The sequence below is a fragment of the Aquarana catesbeiana genome, linkage group LG03 (assembly GCF_042186555.1).
Source record: "Aquarana catesbeiana isolate 2022-GZ linkage group LG03, ASM4218655v1, whole genome shotgun sequence".
NCBI classification, from domain to species: domain Eukaryota; kingdom Metazoa; phylum Chordata; class Amphibia; order Anura; family Ranidae; genus Aquarana; species Aquarana catesbeiana.
In genome coordinates, this window is record NC_133326.1 from 275,672,375 (window position 1) to 275,691,045 (window position 18,671).

At 41.0% G+C, this 18,671-nt stretch overlaps 1 protein-coding gene across 10 annotated transcripts in view; it reads left to right on the forward strand.

The window, feature by feature from the left end:
• The window catches only part of GRIP1 (glutamate receptor interacting protein 1), a 900,266-nt gene that overhangs the window by 805,163 nt on the left and 76,432 nt on the right, over positions 1-18,671 (forward strand). For 7 of the 10 annotated variants that reach the window (XM_073620100.1, XM_073620096.1, XM_073620098.1 and 4 more), the window contains one exon: positions 1,897-2,052. In XM_073620100.1, coding sequence (XP_073476201.1) covers positions 1,897-2,052 — 156 coding nt within the window. The remainder of the gene's footprint in view (positions 1-1,896; positions 2,053-18,671) is intronic. The other 3 variants (XM_073620097.1, XM_073620103.1, XM_073620106.1) reach the window with 1 other exon arrangement.

Genomic DNA, 18,671 nt, shown 5'->3' on the forward strand with positions numbered 1-18,671 from the left:
GGTATGGGTTAGGAGGGGGGGCGCTCGCTCGTCCCCACCCCCTTTCTTGACCGGCCAGGCTGCGTGCTCGGATAAGGGTCTGGTATGGATTTTGGGGGGGACCCCCACGCCGTTTTTTCGGCTTAGGGGGTTCCCCTTAAAATCCATACCAGACCTAAGGACCTGGAATGCCCCTAGAGGGGAACCCATGCCATTTTTTAATTTAAAATTTGGCGTGGAGTTCCCCCTCATGATCCATACCAAACACAGTGCCTGGCATTGGCGGGGATCCAAGTTGGATCCCTGCACCAGTGTGAACCCGGCTCGCAAAGTGTCGATCTCGCCGATAAAAGCGGTGAGATTGACACAATATCAGACCATACAGAAGTTGACCAAAGGGTGGTGGTAAAGAGCTGAAAAACCGCGTAATTTGGTGACAGTTGGCTGAAAAAGTTCTGCCGTGTGTGTGCAATACAAACTTATGGCCAACGCCCTTTGTACAAAAATCCACGGGAAAGTTTGTACAAAGTCCTATCGTGTGTATGAGGCTTAAGATGTTTTTTTTTTGCCAGTATTCGTATGTACTTGGCACTAGTCACACATCACTGTGTTTTCTAGATTGCTCATCTTCTATTCATACACAGATCTCTACTTTTGTATATTCACTTATGGTCTTTTGATTGTATAATTACCTGCCTTGTATCATTCCCAGGTTGTCACGACAAATGCTTTTAGCGCTACACATTTATCCATAAATACGTCTATGAAATGCTTATAAGAAGTAGTTTTACGTGCCATAGGATTTGTGTTTCAAGCGATATTAAACACAAAAGCACTTTTATTATATTGCAGCTTACCAACTCTTGGATGTGATGCCTGCATTAGTTGTCTTTTTTCCCTTTATATTCATCTGGTGATCTAGCCAGTAAGCCTGTTTTTAAACAGAACAAGCTTCCCAGCAAATGTATGGGTGTTGAGACAACAAACCATTTATCACTGAAAGGAGTGCTTACAATGGCCAGCTTTTATTTAATTATGTAAAACCTTTAACCAAAAAGAAGAAAATGTTGCTGAATTTGTTAGTGTATCTAAATCTGTTAGTACATCTAACACTCCCCTCCCTGCAGACTGACAATGCTTCTGTCCAAAGGTTGCCCTGTGCGCCTTCATTCAGAGTAGAGCACTGTAATATAATACAGGAGATGTGTTACTGTCCAGATCACCAGGTGAAAACGGGGGGCTAAAAAATAAAACTAATGCAGCCACCATGTCTAAGGAATGGTAAGCTGCAATATATTACATTTTTGGTTTAATACTGCTTTACGTCTGTCCAGTTCTGAAATTTACACAGCTCTGGCGCTAGCACAGCCCTATCTGGCAGGGGAGGAGACCTGATTCTACTTTACTATAGTTCACTAGCGCTAATAGATATCTTTCCCCCTGCTTTTTTTTGCTATCAGCATGCTCCTTGCACTGCAGCTCAACTGATTGGCTTCTTAAGCTGCTTCTCCCTCACCCAGCCTAAGTTCTGTTGGACAGGGACTGTAGTAGGCTGATATGAAGTCAAATTTAAATACTTACACAGCTTGCCCTAAACACATTTAAGGAAGTATTAATAAATACAGAGCTGCATTGATGTGTGTGTTTTATATCTGCCTGGAGTTAGGCTTTGATAGAGTATCTGTCAGAAAACAATTATGCTTTGGTAAAGGATTTAGGTTACAATACCATACCAGTAGCAATCAGACACTTTTATTATCCGATATGCCTCAGAAGAAGGAAAGATACAGTCAAGGGAAATGTTTTCACTCTCCCTTTTCTTCAGATTTGAAACATTTGATCCCCTGTTGCACTGGTGTTTGTAGCATTCTGTGTATTGCTTTGAGTATTGTGTACTATGTGTCCTCTTTCTTGCAGCAGCATTGGTATCTTCATCCTTCTCTCCTACCTCCATGAGTGCATACAGCCTGAGCTCACTCAATATGGGTACCCTACCTCGCAGCCTTTACCCCACAAGCCCTCGAGGGACACTGATGAGAAGGCGAATGAAAAAGAAGGACTTCAAAAGCTCCTGTAAGTTACCTATTTGTGATTTTTACCCAGCATATTCTTGTGGACGTGTTACTGCAATGATGCATTGCAGTTATAATTTTGTTTGCTTGTAGTTAATTTGTCTATTTTGGATGGGGTATAAAAGGGTTAGCACTACTCTTGTGTTAAGGGAGATTTCCAAAATTGTCTTTTCTAGTGACTCAAGAGGAAGTAAGGGGATATCAATGCAGAGAGTAATAAAAAAATCTAACAGTTGCTAACCTTTCCACACACGTTTAATAAAAGTGACACAATGGAATATACAGTATCTCACAAAAGTGAGTACACCCCTCATATTTTTGTAAATATTTTATTCTATTTTTTCATGTGACAACACTGAAGAAATGACACTTTGCTACAATGTAAAGTAGTGAGTGTACAGCTTGTATAACAATGTAAATTTGCTGTCCCCTCAAAATAATGCAACACACAGCCATTAATGTCTAAACAAGAGTGAGTACACAAAATAGTTATGTGTGATTCCGCGCAAGGGAAAGTACAAGCAGGTAGAGATTTACAAAACTGCTGCCCCTACAAGGATACTTTCCTGAGTGGAGTACAATTGGATTCGTTTGGGGAAGATGTAGGTGTGGCACTGTTCTACTTAGAAAAACTTGTGTATGTGTTTAAAGGTGAATAAAATACTGAAAAAACGTTTTGAAACCAATACGTGAATCTAATTAAGGTAGGTAATGCTACTGTGTTACACTCTCTGCAGAGTGCAACACTCAGAGTAGGTGAAGCTTCTAGGTTACTTGTGGGAAATGCCCAGTTAACCAAATGTATGGATATGTTTTTAGTGGCTTGATCCTGTTATATAAAATAACTTCTGCTGGTGTGTTACACCCTCTGCAGGGTGCAGCACCAAGGAGTATAGATGCCTTCAAAATTAATGATGATCTATTCCAATAAAATAGCCAATAAACCAAGGTATGAATAAATGTGAGGCCTGTGATGAAAGTTGTGCTGCTGTGTTATACCCTCTGTAGCGTGTAATTCTAAACGGGTGTGGGTGCCTTTGGTAGTAAAAAAAAAAAAAATAATGCCCATTCAAACAAAATAGGTTAGATTATATAAAAAATTATGTGCTAACTAGACCTTGTTTTAAGGGTCTGGGGGCTAGTGTGTTGCACCCTCAGCAGGGTGTGCCCTATAATGTGTGGCTACTTTAAAAATAGTGTGTACTAGTGGAGTGTATATAGTAATAACAATGGTCTCCATGCACAACAGTATCCTGCAAACCATAAACATCAAAATCAAAAAAGAAATAATAAACAATACTTTTCATATAAATTGCAATTAAAATGCAAACAAAGTGACCTGTGCTCTTTAAAAAGTGCCCAGTGCTTCACACAAAAAAGTTCTTTGTTATCTTCTTAATTAGGTGATGGTAGTGTTGGTGATCTTATCTGTGCTCCTATTATGAATGCACTCGCCAAATATCCTTACCCCCCCAGGGGTACTGCGTAGCCACAGTATATGCCACTGTGTAGCACTCTTGGGATACTCTGTGCTTAACTATTGGCGTTCCGCCCGTTTACCATGTGGAGAAGAGAAGGGTGCCCATAGCATAATTCCATTTTATAAAATATTTATTGAATTATGACAAGGGATATACTCACATTTCAGTTTAAAAACATAAGCTTGTAATGGAAAACACGGGCGCTGTGTACAGTCCTATCCACGGCCCTGACCGAAAGTGACGTAAATACGTTTAGGTAACTCCATCTTACGCGTTTCATCATTCAAGACGTCATCTGGAGTGTCCATCTTGCTATACCTCCTGTCTTTTTGTAGTATGCGGTGTCCCTAACTCTACTAAACATCTATGGGGCATCCTCAAACGGAAGGTGGAGAAGTGCAAGGTCTCTAACATCCACCAGGTCCGTGATGTCGTCATGGAAGAGTGGAAGAAGACTCCATTGGCAACCTGTGAAGCTCTGGTGAACTCCATGCCCAGGAGGGTTAAGGCAGGGCTGAAAAACAATGGTAGCCACAGAAAATATTGACACTTTGGACATTTTCACTTAGGGGTGTACTCACTTTTGTTGCCAGCGGTTTAGACATTAATGGCTTTGTGTTATTTTGAGGGGACAGCAAATTTACACTGTTATTCAAGCTGTACATTCACTACTTTACAATGTAGAAAAGTGTCATTTCTTCAGTGTTGTCACATGAAAAAGGTATAATAAAATATTTACAAAAATGTGAGGGGTGTACTCACTTTTGTGAGATACTGTACCAAGACTGGAGCATCTATGCATGTCAACCAATCCATTTCTATCTTTCGTTTATACAGCCTATCCAAAGAAGCTGAGGTTAGAGGCTGATTGGTTAGTATGCACAGCTGCTCCAACTTAAGTAAATCCGCATCACTGAATCCAGGTATTTAATTGACAAAATAAAAACATGTATTTATACACAGAGCAAGCTTGCATATTTCAATATATATTAATATTTTCTCCCTGTAATTCAATAACCTCAGTGTGCTACCTCTCTTTTTTTTGGCCAATTACAAATTTGGGGGCAGGTTGGTTACCAATTTATATTACTTAACCACTGGGCACTTAAACCCCCTTCCTAACCAGACCAATTTTCAGCTTTTGGTGCTCTCACATTTTGAATGACAATTACTCAGTCATGCAACACTGTACCCATATGAAATTTTTGTCCCTTTTTTCCCACAAATAGAGCTTTCTTTTGGTGGTATTTAATCACTGCTGGGTTTTTTATTTTGTGTGCTATAAAAGAAAAAAGACTGAAAATTCTGTTAAAAAAAAATGCATTTTTCTTCGTTTCGGTTATAAAATTTGGCAAATTAGTAATTTTTTTTAATAAACTTTGGCCAAAATGTATACTGCTAGATATCTTTGGTAAAAATAAGTACAAATTGGTGTATATTATTTGGTCTTTGTGAAAGTTATAGAGTCTACAAACTATGGTGCCAATCTCTGAAAATTGATCACACCTGAAGTACTGACGGCCTATCTCATTTCTTGAGACCCTAACATGCCAGGAAAGTACAAATACCACCCAAATGACGTCTTTTTGGAAAGTAGACATTCCAAGATATTTAGAAAGGGGCATGGTGAGTTTTTTGAAGTAATTTTTTCCCACTATTTTTTGCAAAATCAAGATTTTTTTTTCCACAAAATTGTCATATTAGCGGGTTATTTCTCACATGCGTACCACAAATTACACCCCAAAACACATTCTGCTATTGCTCCCGAGTATGGCGATACCACATGTGTGAGACTTTTACACAGCCTGGCCACATACAGAGGCCCAACATGCAGGGAGCGCCATCAGGTGTTCTGGAGCATAAATTACACTTCTAATTTCCTGACTACCTCTTACACGTTAGAAGGCCCTGGAGCACCAGGACAATGGAAACACCCCAAAAATGACTCCATTTTGGAAAGTAAATACCCCAACGTATAATCTATGAGGTATGAGTCATTTTTTTCTACAAATTTTTGGAAAATGTTGAAAGAAAATTAAAACGCATTTTTTTTAAACACAAAGTTGTCCATTTATACAATATTTCTAACACATAGCATGTACATACCAAAAATGACACCCCAAAATAGATTCTCCTACTCCTCCTGAGTATGGCGATACCACATGTGGGAGACTTCCACAGCCTGGCCACATACAGAGGCTGGGTACGGCTGAGTATGACTGGGTACGGCTGAGCATGGCTGGGGGTGGATGGGATGGCTGTGCATGGATGTATGTATGAGTATAGCTGAGCATGGATGTATATATGAGTATGGATGGCTGAGCATGGATGGGTGGATAAGTATGACAGAGGGATGGCTGAGCATGGATGGATGAGTATAAATGGCGGGATGGATGAGTATTAATGGCGAGATGGCTGAGCGTGAATGGCTTATACAGAGGGATGGATGGATGAGTGCTGGAGGGCACTACACATCCAGCCCACAGCTCTGCTGCGTCCCGATCTCTCCGCTCACACTGTACGGAGAGGGGAGAGGGAAACCAGATATCGCACCGGTTTGTTTACATGTGATCGCTCCGTCATTTGACGGAGCGATCACGTTGTAAACGGCCGCTGTCAGCAGCCATTTACCGTGATGCGGACCCGGCGGTCATGGATGCTCCCGTGTGCGCGCCCCAGAGGGCATGCGGGAGTGTGATTCTGGGAGGACGTCATAGTACGCCCTCCTAGAGTTATCGAAACACCCTGTAGCCGTCATTCGGCTATGGGCCGGTTGTTAAGTGGTTAAAAAGAGTTTAAAAACCAGACCATTAATTTTAACATTCATTTTAACAACAATCTTCCCATTAAGATATATATGCCTTTAACATTCATGCATGTTATTTCCATGTAAAAGATTCCCTTCTGTAGACCTGCAAAAGCCCTGTGACTACTCCAAGGCGCTGCCATCTTGGATACAATGTCAGCAGCGCAGTTGCCACTCAAGTGTTTTGGCAACTACATAAAATGTTATGTAGAGAGGTGAGGGGATGGGAGGAGATGCTGGGCCAGCACAGAGAGGGGGTTGTGCTAGAGAATAGACTCTTCCTTAGGTAGTCCGATTTTCCAGCAAGTTCAAAAGCAACATTGTTGTAAAGAGTACCGTGCTGTCTCTCTCTAGAATTAAAGTTGCTAGCACCACAAATGACAAAACATTGTGCAAAATAATATATGGTAAACGTGATGTGCCAATGTAAATAGCTATAGTGTATAAACCATAAAAATACTGTTTGCATTGTACAAGACTAATGTTCAGTGCACTAATACAAAGGTGCAAAATTATGAAAAGTGACAAGTGCATAAAACGTATATATATATATATTTTTTTTTTTTTTTTTTTTAGATATATATATATATATATATATATCTAAAAAAAATATCATAGTCCAAATAAATGGTATACAGAAGTCCAATTATTCAATCCCTGTGTTGTTCTGATAGTTGTGAATAGCCACCACGAATAACCAGGTGCCAAACACCGCAATGTCATCAGCCAGCACCACTAAAGGTAAATGCGCTTACTAGAAATCATGGACCCTGTTGCCAATGGCATTGAGTCAGACAGGCTGACATAGATGTGCATAACCAAGAGGGTAGTCATAGAGCAACTTCCATGGCCTGCCACCTCAACGATAGAGCGGGATCACCTCTTTCCAATGTTGGATGCCACTCAGATACCAGCATCGTGGATTGGATCTTCCAAGACGTTCAGAGAAATTCTGTTTGCTTGCCAACACGTGACCAATCAGAATAGTTGTAACCAGGGGCGTAACTAGAATTAGCAGGGCCCCATAGAAAAATGTTGTATGGGGCCCCCCTGCAAATAGCCCCCCCTACAGCTGCCCTAGTGTCAATGCAGCGTGACCTGTGCCCAATGCAGTGTGACCTGTGCCCAATACAGCGTGACCTGTGCCCCATACAGCGTGACCTGTGCCCAATACAGCCTGGTCTGCCTGTGCCCCATACAGCCCCACCTATGCAGAGGAAGAGGCAAGCCACCCGGATCAGCAGAGAGCGGGATTGCCCGCTGTAATAGCTTTCATTTGAATTTCCTGTCTTCCCGGGGCTCATCGTCACATAGCCCCACCTCTTGGCCCGACGCCTTTGATGACGTCACATGTCCCGCATTGGATCGGCGTTCTGTCTATCAAAGGCACCGGGCCAAAAGGTGGAGCTATGTGACATGAGCCCCGGGAACACTGGAAGTTCTAATGAAAGCTCTTACATCGGGCAATTCAGCTCTCTGCTGATACGGACAGCTCGCCTCTTCCTTTCCTCTCTCTTCCCCTGGCTGGGAGACTGTGCCGGCGGTGCTCTTATCCTCACTGGGCCCCACTCGGCTGCGGGCCCCATAGCGCCCGCATGGGTCGCTATGGTGGTAGTTACGCCCCTGGTTGTAACCTGTAAGCCCCAAGGAAAGAACTGAAAGAAGGTAAAATCCCCAGCCTGCTACACCAGCTGCATGACAGCTAATCGCCCACGAAGTGCAATGAAGAAAGAGGTGACCCGGCTCTATCGTTGAGGTGGCAGACCGTGGAAGTTGCTCTATAACCACCTTCTTGGTGATACTAATCTAGGTCAACCTGTTTCTGTTGGCAACTGGGTCCTTGCTTTCTGGTTAGCGCATTTACCTTTAGTGGTAGTGACTAATCACATTGAATTGTTTGGCACATGATTATTCGTGGTGGCTATTCACAACTATCACTAGAACTATTATCTATATATGTTTTTTTTTTATATATATATATACATTTTTATGCACTTGTCACTCTTCATAATTTTGCACATTTGTATTACTGCACTGAATATTAGTATTGTATGATTGCGATCCTATAAATAAGTGGTAATTTATAGGATCGCAACCAGGGTCATTGTAGAAAATGAAATGAACGCAAAGTAAAATCATGAGAATTACGTAATTATTTATCATATTATATAATAATATATCATTGTAAGTAAAGTTTTCAGATTGTGTGACATCTAATTTTTTTCATCAAAGTGCATATCGACAATGGATATTAACGTAAAATAATAAAACAAATGAAAGCCGTCTTGGTATGATAGATTTTCTGTTTATCCCTATTATACTATTTAGAGATTGTTGTGGTTCTAGGGAGTAATGATATAACTATGGCTTCTTATATAGCCTGTGCCAGATTGTAATGTGTGGAAAGAACAACTCAACCTTACACAGGAAGTTTCTTTCTAGTTACTATTTGTAGCAACTCTTCCATTTAAAAAATTGCATTAGTTGGATTCAGAATGATTCTAGTTTTTTTGTTTGTTACTCTGCTTTTATTGAACATTGGACCAACGTAATGGAAAGTGCGTCTTTATTAAAAGTAATAGCCATAACAATCTAGTACAGAATTTGTAATATTGTAAGGACAGTGTTTGGACATCTCTGTGACTTTGAGCAGAATGCCTTATGACAGCAATTTTCTATAGAGGATTAGTTATAGAGCCAACTGCTAGTTTTGGCACTGCAAGAGGACAGTAAACCTCCTTCTATACTCTACATTAGGGGGTCCTCAAACTACGGCCCGTGGGCCACATGCGGCCGCCGAGAACATTTATCTGGCCCACCCCACCCAGGGCCGGATTCCCGACAGGCCAGGCTCGGGCCGGGGCCAGGTCGGCTCGGCTTGGGCAGGTCCACTCTGCTTCGGCAGGGAGCATATCCGCTCCGCTCAAGCCGCCTCCCCCACCCCAGTAATGGAGGGCTCCGTGTGCCGCGCTGCATGCTGGGAAATGTAGTTTCCAGCACAGTCCCGCGCGGATTCACGTCTTCCTCACGCAGACAGGAGGCGCGGAGGGTGACAGCAAGAGCGGAGGCTTCAGGCAACAGCCTACTAACAAGTGAGGACCACTGTCCCCCTGTCCACCCCACTGTCCCCCTGTCCACCCCACTGTCCACCCCCCTGTCCCCCTGTCCACCCCCCTGTCCATCCCCTCTGTCCATCCCCTCTGTCCCCCTGTCCATCCCCTCTGTCCCCCTGTCCATCCCCTCTGTCCCCCTGTCCATCCCCTCTGTCCCCCTGTCCATCCCCTCTGTCCCCCTGTCCACCTGCCACCCCCTATATATATTATTATTTATTATTCATTCTTTTATTCTTTTGCACTACAAAAACGATGTGTGCATAGGAATTTAGGAATTAGTTCATATTTTTTTTTATACTATAGTGCGGCCCCCCAACAGTCTGAGGGACCATGAACTGGCCCCCTGTCTAAAAAGTTTGAGGACCCCTGCTCTACATGAAGATCCACACACCTAGAACCTGTTTACATTTCAGCATTTGGAATGCCTATCTAGTTGTTTTTGCTGTAACCTAGCGTAAGGCAAAGTAAAATAACTGGATTGTTCTCTGGGATTTGTGTTCCGATATAAGCCAGTTTGCAGAAACAGGAAGGAATATTGGATATGATTGTCTGTAATGACCCCTAGGTAGATTCCAACTGTCATTTTTATAGTACAGGTTAGAAAATGTTAACAACTGATTGGCTCCTCTGTGCAACACTATCTACTTTTCCTTTTCTTAAGATTTATTAAACAGCTCCTCCGTGGGCTGTTGTAGCATTGGTTAGATTTATAGAACATTTATTCCTAGCAATGGAATTTCTTGTATTGATGTTTACACCACTAGAGATACATGTCAACTGCACTTTCTAAAGAAGCGTGATATGTATTGAAAGTAAATGGATGAATGTAACTACTGTAGTGATTACAGGTATTTCATAGATTTGGATAGAGAGCGAGAAAGAGAGATCATTCCTATTATAAAATGGAATGAACAATATTCTATTCCGTGTCTGTAAAGTGCAATAAAATGTATTCTCTGTTTTGAACATTTTAACATGGATCTACTCACAGGTGTCTTCAAAATGTAAATGTTGTAAATGTTATTTTGAATATAATAAAGGGATCACTCATTTCATCTAGCGTAGCTATAATGAGATTCATAAAAGAAAAGAGGAAAAGGTCAGACTCAATGAAGGTGCCAAGCTTCAGATTTATGCTAGCAATTCAACACTGCTTAATTAACTTGTGATCATTTAAAGTTCACAATACCAATACACTCACTGTAGTAGCATGCGTTTTTCTTAAAAACACCAATTCATTCTTGAGGAATGTACTATGATTAAGGGATTTTTTTCCCCAGAAAGAGATGGTCACTTCTGAATCCTGTTTAGGAAAAGTTATTCTGTATTTTGTTTAATTTATGAAGCAGTTTTAACCTTCACTAGAGAGCAGTTGGACTATGTCCAGGCTGCAGCCCTTCCCACTACAGAGTTTTCTGCATAGCACACCACATCCAATGTAGTTTCAAAGGTGATGTCCTTGAAAGGTTGCAGATTTGAAAAATTAGCTTTGTACCTCAGGTTATTGTGGTTAGTCCTTGCTTGAGCACCAGTTGGCCTAAGGAACATTTTCAATTTTATATAAAAAATATATAGGGACATTGAAATACATGTAAATCTAAGAGGAAATTATGTAATTAAAAAAAAAAGGCGTCTTACATCAGTATTGATGACTTTTGGGCAGAAGCGTTAAAGTAGTATTAGTTTTTTTAGATCAACACATTGAGCACAATAAAATAAACATTCCCCGGTAAACTATTAGATACAATTTTTACCCCAGCACTTGCAGTCTACAACTTCCAATGCTGCTGTCTCTGGCTCTCTCAGTGCTGCTTCCCTGAACTTTGGTCTTCACAGAAAAGAGTTAACAGTGGACAGTGCAGTTCTCAGTCAGTATGTTCACTTGGAGGAGGGAGGTGCAGAGAGAGTGCTTGCTATCCAAGCTATTGGTGTGTGTGTGTTTCTGTTGATGCACAAAGTGTAGGCAGAAACAACTACTCCCTGCATAAAACTGTTATTCCAAAGGACACTGCAAGAGAGAGGAGCTACCCAGTAACAGGAAACCTGGCAGCGGTCTTGGAACAAGCTTAAAGGTCGAGATCGCCTTCAAAAAATAAATAAATGTACATATCTTTTCAGGTAAAAAAAAATGTGCATTTTTCTGGAGCTTGCAGAACATCTGCTAATGACAAGTGCAATGTCAGGCTGCGGCAGAATCTCACATACAGGTAGACCGTTATTGGAGAATAGAAAGATAAATTTGAACTATGAGAGCACTCGCCAGCACCCTCCCCCAGTTCATTGAGCACTACAAGCCACCTGCTGCAGTGGCAGAGCATGGCTGCACTCCTTTATTAAATTGTGACAGCAGGTGTGAGGAGCAGGTTGCTGTCACAACACTGGATCAGAGGGGCACAGGCATGTGCTCTTTGGTTATGTGTTGCACCCTAAATATGGGTGTAACATAACACCAAAAGTGAAATCATCCTTTAACTCAGCCCTCAAAAATTCTACTCACGTGCTCACATTTTGCAGACAGGCTGCATTGGTGGGCCCAGGCTGCATTGGTGAGCACATGCTGCATTGGTGGGCACAAGCAGGCTGCATTGGTGTCAGAAACCATGAATCAGATTGAGACAGAAGTACAGTTAAATCACACTTGTTAAAAATAAAAAAGGTAAACAGAGTAAACATAGTCAAAACATAGCCAGAGTTCTGGCACGGATAGTCGGACAAGTCAAAACGTCAGGGAGCCAGAGATGAGCGTGGTAGAACATCCAGAAGGATGTCAGCCAAGCAAGTCTTTAAAAGGAACACAGGAGAGTGTCTCTAGAGATGTGACCAAGGCGAAGGCAGAGATCATCTGGACTGGACCGCTTAAGTAGGCAGGACTGACAAACAGGATATCATCAACAGGCGATTCACTGTGGAGGGATAGGAGCTGGCAATTAGCCAACAGCTGAGCGGCCAGCTTTGAGAAGGAAGGGCTGAGCCCAGCCCTGACAATTGGTGGACACGGGCAGGCTACATTGGTGGGCAGGCTGCATTGGTGGGCACGGGCAGGCTGCATTGGTGGGCACGGGCGAGGCTGCATTGTTGGGCATGGATAAAGTTGTTGTTAATCTTTATTTTTATAACTTAATTCTGCATTTAAGTGTAATTTCATGAGATAATTTATGGGGGCAGAATTAGGGGCAGGGTTGGGGTTGGGTGGGGCAACTGGTGGCGAGTAACCCTCGAGGCCTGGCTAAGTAGCTCAGGACTTGAAATTTTGAGCTCTGCTTTAACTGGAGCATAGGCAAGAAATAAGAGCTACAAGCTGCACTCAGTAATTGATTAGATCAGCTGGTGAAAGTGCTTAAAAAACTGAGGGTTTAATATCACTTTAACCACTTCAGCCCCAAAAGGATTTGCCCACTTCCTGACCAGGCCATTTTTTGTGATACAGCACTGCGTCGCTTTTAATGACGGCTGGGCGAAGCTGTACCCAAACAAAATTGATGTCCTTTTATTCCCACAAATAGAGCTTTCTTTTGGTGGTATTTGATCACCTCTGCGGTTTTTATTTTTTGCACTATAAGCAAAAAAATACCTACAATTTTGAAAAAAAAAGCAATATTATTTACTTTTTGCTATAATAAATATCAGTTTAGACCAATATGTATTCTTCTACATATTCTTGGTAAAAAAAAAAAAAAAAAATCACAATAAGCATATATTGATTGGTTTGCACAAAAGTTATAGGGTCTACAAAATAGGGGATAGATTTATGGCATTTTTATTACAAATTTTTTTTTTTTACTAGTAATGGCGGCAGTCTACTGCAACATTGCGGCGGACAGATTGGACACTTTTGACACTTTTGGGACCATTGACACTTATATTGAGATCAGAGATAAAAATAGCCACTGATTACTGTATAAATGACACTGGCAGGGAAGGGGTTAACACTAGGGGGCCATCAAGGGGTTAAATGTGTTCCCTCAGTGTGTTTCTATCTGTGGGGGGATGGGACTGACTGGAAGAGGAGACTGATCGCTGCTCCTAAGTACTAGAAGCAGACGATCTCTCTCTACTCCACTGACAACAGAGATCTGTCTTTTTACATCGACAGATCTCCGCTCTGCCCTCCTCAGGAGAAATTGCGGGTAGCGGCTACATGACGCATTGGCTCCTAAGTCAGGTGGCGGGCGTGCACCCCCTATACTCCTTTTTTACCAGTTTTCCAGCAAAAATCCTGGTAATTAAAGTGCTCAGTATCTGAAGCTCAGATTATGAAAGCTCAGCTAAATGAGTCCTTTTATCTCTCCTTGCTAACCCCTACTTTCTGCTTTTTACAGCTCTGTTCAGTTTCAGTAAGAGAGAGATGATCTGAAAAGAAAAAGCCACCTGCTCTGCCCTCCTATTAAAAAAAAATAATGCTCTGCAAACTCAATGCCATAGGTGCAAACTTTATTTAAAGTTTATTTGTACATTGTTTTGAAAATGGTAGGAAAAATCTTTTTTTATAACCTTATAATATGAAACAACATCCCTCGAAAGCCTAGGGCAAACGTCATTCTGGGCTACCTGCTACACCTTGCTTTCATCATGATAGATTAGGGTTAAAAATATTTTTTTATTTTAAAATTCTCCCTTGTAAAACCAAGTGTATCTGGGATTATTATTGCACCAGGGAGCAGATATGAGTTCTTTAAAGCCTTGCAATCCGAGCTGCATTACTGGCACATCTTTTAGGGGGTTTCTCTTATGATGAGCCTGCAGCAGATGTCTTTCAGGACAATTTATTGTCCTTTATTAAAATTGCTTTGCATCTAGCGCTGGTATGCTGTAAGTATTGGTACATTTCTGTCTCTAGTTCTGCAATCTATGAGCCCTTGTGAATTACGCCATACATGGAACATAATATCTGGGAAGATAGTACTAACAGGATTTTTAGACCTACACTCAGTTGCATCAACCAAAAGATACAGTAAAATGTGCCAAATCTGGATGTTCTTATTTTGCACTTCATAAACAAACTTTTATTTTTGGACAATACTGAGGATTGTGGAGGATGTTTAATATTGAATACTTGCACTGAAAAGTTGATTTTCGCTTGGTAATGAACGCTTTGTTCACTTTGAATACCCAATCATATGTAAATGAATTTTTAAAAAAAATAACTTTTTTGCTAGATTCTGAATTATTAAAGTGAATGCAGCTTAATATTATAAGCTATGCCCAGTGAACTTCGATAAGTGAAAATTCTCTACTTGGTAAACGCAACTCCAAATCATACCTTACAATGGGGCTGTTCCTGCACTGCAAGTGCTAAATGCTGTTTAGGTTGAGTGGACTTGAAAAGCTGTTTTACTTTCCCGAACCTTCACTCCCCCAGCAGCCCATACTCTTCTTCATGCCAGCGGACTGTTCCACAGTGTCCTCATGGCCAATACAGACCTATGGATGCAACAGTGGTATGCATATGAACTATATTCATTTTCAATACTAATATTGAAGAGTGTTGTGAAGTTCCATTAAGTTTTCATATGACATCTCCCTCATGTTAATGGAAAATTCCTTGAAATTCCTTCTTTGATGTTCACTGACATTTTTACTAATGTTTAATCATTTGAGAAGAATGTTATTTCTCACTAATATTGTAGGCGTGAGTGCTACACCTTAATGCAAAGCCCTCAATTAGGATTTCTTACTTAATAATTGACTCTTTATCTTGACTGTTTTATTTTAAATGGAAACTTGTGTTTTTTTTCTAGCTGTTATCTGATGCTCTTTAAGTAAAACTCAAGGCAAAACCTTTTTAAGGGTTTTACCTCCAAGTATTGTAGTCTGTGTTCCCCTAGAACAGATATATGTAATTAGCAGACTTCCAGCTGTTGCAAAACTACAAATCCCATCATGCCTTTGCCTCTGGGTGTCATGCTTGTGGCTGTCAGAGTCTTTCTATGCCTCATGGGACTTGTAGTTGTGCAAAGGCTGGAGGTCCACTAAATATCTTCCCTGCCCTAGAAGATATTCACCTAATTTCCTATCCTGGAGACAAGACAGGGAGTAAGAGGTAAATCCCACCTTTTGACAGTTGTCACAGGTGACCTCATAGGGAGATTTGTAAGGTGATACAGTGGAAATGAACTAATGCAAACATCTGTATACAAACAGTTAAAGAGATAGAAACCAGAAATGAGTAAAAAGAGAATGGCTCAATGAAACACCAATGAATTGTGATCATGTCCAATGCAGGACTGTCAACCTTACATTGGTCTTGATAAGGTCACAGGACTTAAGACAGCTGGAGCATAGGGGAGAAGACGCTGGGGAGACTGGGCTAGCAGTACAGAGGATCGAATAAGTGGATCATCTTTTCTGTGTCCCTGGTCAAAAAACTAACCCTTGCAGCCCCACTGCAAGGGATCATTTTTAAGTTTCCCAGCGTTGGCCTATAAGACACAGAACCCATAAGCATCTATAGTATTTTATCTATTTGCCAAAACTGTTGAGCATCGACTGTTAAGCACAGCTTTATTTGTGCATTTGTCCTTGTGATTCTTTAACAGTATTGAAATCTGATATTTTTACAGCATTCTATAAAACAATGATTTAACAGAATAATACAATTGCAGAGAGAGGATAGAAAAAGCTCTTCCCTCTTATAAAGGTTTCTTGATGAAAATTGATTAGATTTGTGTTTTCTGAAAAATAAATAGTTAAACTATTTGTAGGTTTGTCTTACAATTGGTCTTCTGAAGAATCATTAACCTATTGTGACCTTATTTGAATTGCAATTATTTGGCTTGAGCATTCCTTCGTTCCTGTAGGTTAGTGGTCACTGCAAAAAGGATTTATTTAAATTTTTTTAATCTAAATAACTAATATAACTCATTTAGTGATTAGTTATTTTAATACAGATATGAGCAGGTGAGCGTGAAGAAAACATTTGCAGATATCTAGTAGACTTAGACCCCTTTCACACTGGAGGCGTTTTTCAGGCGCTACAGCGCTAAAAATAGAGCCTGCATAAAGCCTTAGCTGCAAACCCAGTGTGAAAGGCCGAGTGCTTTCACACTGGGGCACTGCGCTGGCAGGGTGTCACAAAAAGTCCTGCCAGCAGCTTCTTTGCAGTGGTGGAGGAGTGGTGAATACACCGCTCAGCCACCGCTCCTGTCCATTTAAAACAATGGGGCAGCGCCGCTATACTGCCGACAAAGCGTTTTGCGGGCGGATTTAACCCTTTTTTGTCCGCTAGCGGGGGTTAAAACTGCCCAAATAGCACTGCTAAAACAAAGGGGTCTAAGGCTGGCAATACATTATACAATTTTCTTCAATTCCCTTTAGATTTACCTTCAGCTATGTAGTACAAGGTCCTGCCTGATTGCATACAAATTGAAAGGGTTTAGGTTTGACCTCATGTAGTTTTGTTAAATCTAAAGGAAAATGGTACAAGAAATTTATTTAATATATGGCCAGTCTTCTTACTAAAGTGTTTGCCTTACTAAATTGCTGGTAATATCTTTAAATTATTAGACAGATTAGGTATATTGCATCCTATTAGTTAGCTTTTATAGGCTATGAATACCTCATATTTATTAAATATTGAGGCATAATAGTATGCTCTAAATGGTGGCCTAATAGTATTTAAACTTTACCTGACAAACTATATATGTCAGTTCATATATATCAGAAATTGAATTTGACCATTGAAAATAACCATCTGGTCCATGGTATTTTCATATGTAGTTTCTATTAAAAATAGGAATTTTGATGTACCTGTAAATTCCTTTTTTTTTTTTTTCTTTTTTTTTTTAACAGTACAGGACAACAGGACTTGTATTTATAGATAACGGGTTATATGCAAGCTACCTTACAGTAATTGGACACTGGCAAAAAATCTTGCTAAGGCTGCCACTATTAAACAATCATATAACCCCACCCAAAATACAAGCAAAGGTAAGTGCAGCGCAAAAACTAATTTAAAGAAAGAAATAGTCCAGTATAGATGGAATCCAATCACCAAACAGAAGGAATGGCAGGATCCCTCATGTGAGAAAGGGGGAAAGTCCTTCCAATGAAAAGTGACAATATCCTTCACTAAATGAGCCCAGATACGCTTACCAGAATAGATGGACCTCCCTGCCACAGAAGGTCAAAAAGGGAGAGGACCGTGTGCAGTGCTATTTCGTCACTTTCGGTTTCCCGGCCACAGTGGGGGGGAGTCGACTGGTGTGCAAGCGGTGGATTCAGAGAGGAGCGGCGTCATTGAAGTGCTGCATAACATCACCTTACTGGCCTCTGGAATTTAAATCACTGGATTTTCCTACCGGAAATGAGCTCCACGCACTGCGATTGAGGATCGTCCAAACTGTTTGAGAGGTTTGCAACATCCCTTGAGGATATATGCGTTTTTGACCTTCTGTGGCAGGGAGGTCCATCTATTCTGGTAAGCGTATCTGGGCTCATTTAGTGAAGGATATTGTCACTTTTCATTGGAAAGACTTTCCCCCTGTCTCACACGAGGGATCCTGCCATTCCTTCTGTTCGGTGATTGGATTCCATCTATACTGGACTATTTCTTTCTTTAAATTAGTTTTTGCGCTGCACTTACCGTTGCTTGTATTTTTTATGTACTAGGTATATGTGATTGCCTATAGTGTTCAGGTTGCAGTTTTCATGTCATTTTATTGTTTGCTCTGATTGTTCTGCTGTTTTTATATAACCCCACCCAACCTGTGTAACTCCAGTTTTTTATGCAAGCAATAAGGAGATAAGAGATCCCAAAAGACAAAGGGTGAGGGACTGTGTCCTTTACTGAATGCCAAGATAGGGCATTTACAGGTTAAATAAAAATTCTCCTAATTGTACAGTGCAGGACACAGGACCTATTCATTCCCAATGGGATGTCCCAAAGCAGTAAACTTAGGGGTGGGCAACAACATAGCGAACGGAACTGCCAACATGATCACAAAAAACAAGGGTTAAGGAACCCAAAACACTCAGATGACAGCCTGAAGCACCTTACGTCTAAAGCTTACATCAGCCGACACCTGAACATCCACCTGGTAATTCCTGGAGAACATGTGATGCAATCTCGGAACACCCAATAAGTGGATAGTATGTGACCAGTCTAAACTACGTGGCATGTTCACCAATGCCAGGAGCCTGGCGGACAAGATGGGTGAACTAGAGATACTGTTGTACAAGGAGGATTTGGATTTTGTGGGAATTTCAGAAACCTGGTTCAACA